General features: G+C 47.9%; 1 protein-coding gene across 1 annotated transcript; it reads right to left on the bottom strand.

The window, feature by feature from the left end:
* Window positions 1-2,370: 2,370 nt before the first annotated feature.
* Window positions 2,371-3,618, bottom strand: LOC120909646 (oocyte zinc finger protein XlCOF6.1-like). Its single transcript, XM_040321409.1, has one exon. It carries the CDS (start codon window positions 3,502-3,504, stop codon window positions 2,539-2,541), a length of 966 nt encoding a protein of 321 aa, XP_040177343.1. The 5' UTR covers window positions 3,505-3,618; the 3' UTR covers window positions 2,371-2,538.
* Between the last annotated feature and the right edge of the window lie 2,382 nt (window positions 3,619-6,000).

A 6,000-nucleotide genomic window follows, 5' to 3' on the forward strand; every position in this document is an offset into this window, starting at 1 on the left:
TTCCAGAATCAGAGGGAGGCACCAGAAAGCTGCCTGTATGAGTCACCCAGCCCTGAACTTTAGTAAATCCTGACCCAGATTCAATGACTCAGGCTTAGTCCTGAGTCAGACTATGGGTTACCTGCTCTCCCAGTAGTGGCACACTAGAGGGTGCTACACACTCCAGTATCATGTCCTCCTGACCCTCCAGATCTCCCAGCCCTCCTGACCCCCAGTGTCGTGCCCTCCAGACCCCCTGTATAATGCCCTTTAGACCCACCAGTACCAGGCTCTTCTGACCTCTCTGTACTGTGCCTTCCTGACTCCCCCTTTACACTGCTTTGCTGACCCCTTGTCCTTTGCCCTGTTGTTGCCCCTTTCACTTCCCTGCTAACTCCTGTCCTGCTGCCCTACTGATCCCCGTACACTGCTCTACATCCTGCTGAGCTCTGCACACGGCTCTACATGCTGCTGAGCTCTGTACATTGCTGTACATCCTACTGAGCTCTGTACTCTGCCCTACATCCTACTGACCCCTGTACATTGCCCCTACATCCTACTGACCTCTGTACACTGCCCTACATCCTTCTGACCTCTGTATATTGCTCTACATCCTACTGAGCTCTGTACACTGCAATACATCCTACTGACCTCAGTACACTGCAATACATCCTACTGACCTCAGATTACTGCCCTACCCACTACTGACCTATGAAGGCTTGCTAGTTAACGTCTTAAAAAAAAAAAAAAAAGTTGCCTACCAATCCCTTAGGTCCTAGAGTATGAGGTCCAGGCAGTTTTCACCAGAACTCCCAAAGGTAGAGATAGATTTCATTGCATGCTGACCCCAGGTTCACCTTGCTCTAGAATTCAGGGATCTCCAAACTACGGCCCTCCAGCTGTTGCGGAACTACACATCCCTTGAGGTTAAGGGTCTCACGACCCGCTTCCTGATTGGCGGGGAGGATAATCAGTGTGAGATAAGCGAATATTAATTTGCTGTTGTCACACAACTGGGTGGGCTTGGAGCGCAGTGCTCTGCGCCGCGAGCCCATCCTATTTTGAAGCCTAAAAAATACCCCTCCCTCCAACCATTGTAATCCATGCATCTGGCGCTCCAAATGTAGATTAGGGGACCGAATGGATGGGGGGACACCCCTAATGGACGGGCCGCCACTGGTCAGCAGACAAGTTAACAAAGAGTGTAAATCTGGGCTCAATACACTGGAAGACAATCCAAGGAACCAGTCAGAGAATGAGAACACAGAGGCGTACGTGACAGCGCAAAGATGACCTCACTGCCTTTATAAATGCTTTCCCGATCATTATTTCCCCAGGAGAAGAAATTGCTTAAATTGATTTTTTTAATACTTTTTATTGCAAAAGTAAACAAAATACAGAAGTACGGGCTTTTGTGTAATCCGGTTACAGTCGGGAGTGCATATAATCTTGTAAAATAATAAAACAAACATTACACGTAAAATACAAAAAGTGATGAACATCTATCGATCTCTATCTGTACAGGTCATACAATCAGGTAATATGTAAAGGTATTTATATTGAATTGAGTCAAGTGTTCGGGTCAAAGCATGGTAAAGTCATACATGTTATGCCGCGTCCACACGATCGGGCTTCTGCCTGGCCAAATCACATCTGAAATTCCGATCGTGTGTACGGGGCATTAGACATGTGCACCGACGAAAAACACTTAGACCGAATTTTAATGGTTCAAAGAATGTCCCCTCTCTCTCCTAGAGGGACCCAACCGGCAGCGACACCCCCTCCTTCTCTCTCCTAGAGGGACCCAACCGGCAGTGACACCCTCTCCTCCTCTCTCCTAGAGGGACCCAACCAGCAGTGACACCCCCTCCTTCTCTCTCCTAGAGGAACCCAACCAGCAGTGACACCCCCTCCTTCTCTCTCCTAGAGGGACCCAACCAGCAGTGACACCCCCTCCTTCTCTCTTCTAGAGGGACCCAACCAGCAGTGACACCCCCTCCTTCTCTCTCCTAGAGGGACCCAACCGGCAGTGACACCCCCTTCTTCTCTCTCCTAGAGGAACCCAACCGGCAGTGACACCCCCTCCTTCTCTCTCCTAGAGGAACCCAACCGGCAGTGACACCCCCTCCATCTCTCTCCTAGAGGAACCCAACCAGCAGTGACATCCCCTCCTTCTCTCTCCTAGAGAGACCCAACCGGCAGTGACACCCCCTCCTCCTCTCTCCTAGAAGGACCCAACCGGCAGTGACACCCCCTCCTTCTCTCTCCTAGAGGGACCCAACCAGCAGTGACACCCCTCCTTCTCTCTCCTAGAGGGACCCAACTGGCAGTGACACCCCCTCCTTCTCTCTCCTAGAGGGACCCAACCAGCAGTGACACCCCCTCCTTCTCTCTCCTAGATGGACCCAACCGGCAGTGACACCCCCTCCTTCTCTCTCCTAGAGGGACCCAACCAGCAGTGACACCTCCTCCTTAATTCACCTCAATGGTTTTGTGGGTTCTTTGATGTTCAGTAAGATGAGACTTCTGTGAAAAACATTTCCCGCACTCAGGGCAGGACTACGACTTCTCTAACATGTGCTGTCTCTTGTGTCTGGAAAGATTGGTGTTATGTGAAAAACACTTCCCGCACTCTAGACAAGAATACAGGCCTTCTCCTGTGTGATGTCTTTGATGTTTAACAAGTTCTAATTTCCGTGGAAAACATTTCCCGCACTCAGGGCAGCAAAACAGCTTTTCACGCGCGTGGCATGCCTGATGTTTAGCAAGATTGGAGTTCTGCGAGAAGCATTTCCCACACTCCGAACAGGAATACGGCTTCTCGCCCGTGTGCGATCTCTGATGTTTGTTAAGATTGGACTTGTTTGAAAAACATTTCCCGCACTCAGGGCAGGAATACGGCTTCTCACCCGTGTGAGTTCTTTGATGTTTAACAAGGTCGGATTTCCTTGGAAAACATTTCCAGCACTCTGTGCAGGAATAGGTCTTCGCCCCCGTGTGAGATGTTTGATGTATTACAAGCTCTGATTCCTTAGGAAAACATTTCTCACACTCAGGACAGGAATATGTTTTTTTTTCTATGTGGGATCTCTGATGTGTTACAAGTTCTGATTTATTAGTATAACATTTCCCGCACGTGTGACATATATGTGGTTTCTTGTCCATGTGCCATTTCTGATGTCTGTATAGATTGCGCTTTTGGGAATAGCATTTCCCGCACTCGGGACAGGAATACGGCTTCTCCCCCGTGTGAGTTCTGTAATGTATGACAAGAGCTGAGTTACGCGGGAAACATTTCCCGCACTCAGGACAGGAAAATTTCTTCTTCCCCTGAACCCCGGCCCCACCCCCCACAGTACGAGGTTGCTCAGAGTCGGAGGGATTCCGTGGTCTATCCACAATGTGAAGTCCTCCATCCACAGTGGAGATCATTGTCTTTTCTCCTCCACAATCTCCTGTGATGTCCTCATCTTCCATTTTACAACCTGGAGATAAAGTGAGACGATCCTTTGAGGGTTTCTCCATGGCGTGTCCTGGAAAAATAGAAAAACATCATCAATATATCTGAGAGGGTTAGTTCACTTCCATCAAGATTCCATCTGGATCAGGTAGATATGAGTGAGGAGATGTTCTCTGTGGAGGTCCAAACCAGCTGGCACTCTTCCCCCCATCAAAGATCCTTTGGTCCTCCGCCCAGATCACTTCTACATTTACACAGCCTTGTCAGAAGAGCGGGAACCAATGGGGACTGGGAGGGGCGTGCTCTTTACACAACCACAAGCCTAGGCACTGGGTCATGTGATCTCTGATAAACAAGAGGGTCAAAGTTCAGACTTGAAGACCCTTTACCATAGAACAAGAGACCATAGGCCTAGGCTTCTGGTGATATGCAGCACTGGAGGGCGCTTCCAGCAGTACTTTCTCTAGGAAAGTTAAGTGTATCAGTCTTTATGTTACTCCTTTACTTCTCATGCCAATAGAGTTTTGTGGTAACATTTATCTAGAAGTCTTCTGGAAGAAGAGGGACCAACCTAAGAGAGGCTCAATCTGTGTTATCATATCTGTGCTACTGTAATTAGGAGTGACACACAACCTAATACTTTGCAGTATTACAAAGGCAATACACTTTCTATGTGGCTAAAGGCTCAGTGAACAGGACGTTACAAGGGCACTGGATTTCTGTCAAGATCAACAGCTTTATCTCTTTTTGGGGATTGGTGACTGAGTGTCACCATTCCCTTCAGTCCAAATTTACTTGAATGGACAGAGGCCATGGCAGGGTTTAGCGTGGCATCAGCAGCACGTACATGCCCCCCCGACGTCAGTTGACTAAACATATAGGGCGGAGCCTATGTACGTGCCATTGCCCATGGAGACAGTCAGTCACAAATCCCCAAAAAGAGATGAAGCTGTTGATCTTGACAGAAATCCAGTGCCCCTGAAACGTCCTGTTCACTGAGCCTTTAGCCACATAGGAAGTGTATTGCCTTTGTCAAACTTATCGAGGTTAGGGCTAGGTTACCACTTCAGTGATCTGATTTTGATCCGAATTTCAGTGCAATTATGTTGCAATTATGTTGTGCAACTTGGATGCTATGCTGCTGGATTTGCACCAAAGTAGTACAGGACCATTTTCGGGAAAACCTAGCCTTAACTCCAACTTTCCACTTAAGAGGAAAGAGGCCTTGGCGGAGCCTATGTACGTGCCGTTGCCACGCTGGTTTTGCTGTATACACAAACGTTCCGCTTCCATGCATTGTTTACATCAGTGGTCATCAACCCTTCCCTACAGGGCCCACTAACAGGCCAGGTTTTATGCATTACCATGGGGAGATGCAGTCTAGAATACTGCAATCACTGTGATGTATTTCAGTTATCTTGCAAACCTGGCCTGTTAGTGGGCCCTGTAGGGCAGGGTTGATGACCACTGGTTTACATGACCGAGTGTCTCCATGAGCGACGAGCACCATTCCCTTCAGTCCAAATTTCCTTGAACGGACAGAGGCCATGGCAGGGTTTACCATGGCATCAGCGGCACGTACATACCCCCGATGACGTCAGTTGGGACGAAACATGTAGGGCAGAGCCTATGTACGACCTGTTGCCACGCTGGTTTTGCTGTATACACAAATGTTCCACTTCCATGCATTGTTTACATGACCGAGTGTCTCCATGAGCGGCGAGCACCATTCCCTTCAGTCCAAATTTCCTTGAACGGACAGAGGCCATGGTAGGGTTTAGCATGGCATCAGCGGCACGTACATAACCCGATGACGTCAGTTGGGACGAAACATGTAGGGCAGAGCCTATGTATGTGCTGTTGCCATGCTGGTTTTGCTGTATACACAAACGTTCCACTTCCATGCATGGTTTAAATCAGGGTTTGACAAATTTGCTTGGAATCTAGAAGCCAGCTAAAAAAAAGTTAGGAGCCAGAAAACGCACCCCGTCCCGCCGAGCTTGCGCGCAGAAGTGAATGCATACGCGAGTAGCGCCCGCATATGAAAGCGGTGTTCAAACCACACATGTGAGGTATCTTAGAGATTGGTAGAGCGAGAGCAATAATTCTAGCCCTAGACCTCCTCTGTAACTCAAAACATGCAACCTGTAGAATTTTTTTAAACGTCGCCTATGTAGATTTTAAAGGGTAAAAGTTTGTCGCCATTCCACGAGCGGACGCAATTTTGATGCGTGTTGGGTATCAATTTACTCGGCCTAACATTAACTTTCACAATATAAAAAAAAAATGGGCTAACTTTACTGTTTATTTTTTAATTAAAAAAGTATTTTTATCCCAAAAAAGTGCGTTTGTAAGACCGCTACGCAAATACGGTGTGATAGAAAGTATTGCAACGATCGCCATTTTATTCACTAGGGTGTTAAAATAAAAAATATATATAATGTTTGGGGAAGGAGATGGCAGTGAAAACAGACAGGGGAAGCTCCATTAGCATTGCTGGTTGTCTTGTCATACCAACGGCCACTACAAGATGGCGCCAGTTTACAGAAGGAAGCATAGGC

The sequence above is a fragment of the Rana temporaria genome, chromosome 8 (assembly GCF_905171775.1).
Source record: "Rana temporaria chromosome 8, aRanTem1.1, whole genome shotgun sequence".
In the NCBI taxonomy this organism is placed as follows: domain Eukaryota; kingdom Metazoa; phylum Chordata; class Amphibia; order Anura; family Ranidae; genus Rana; species Rana temporaria.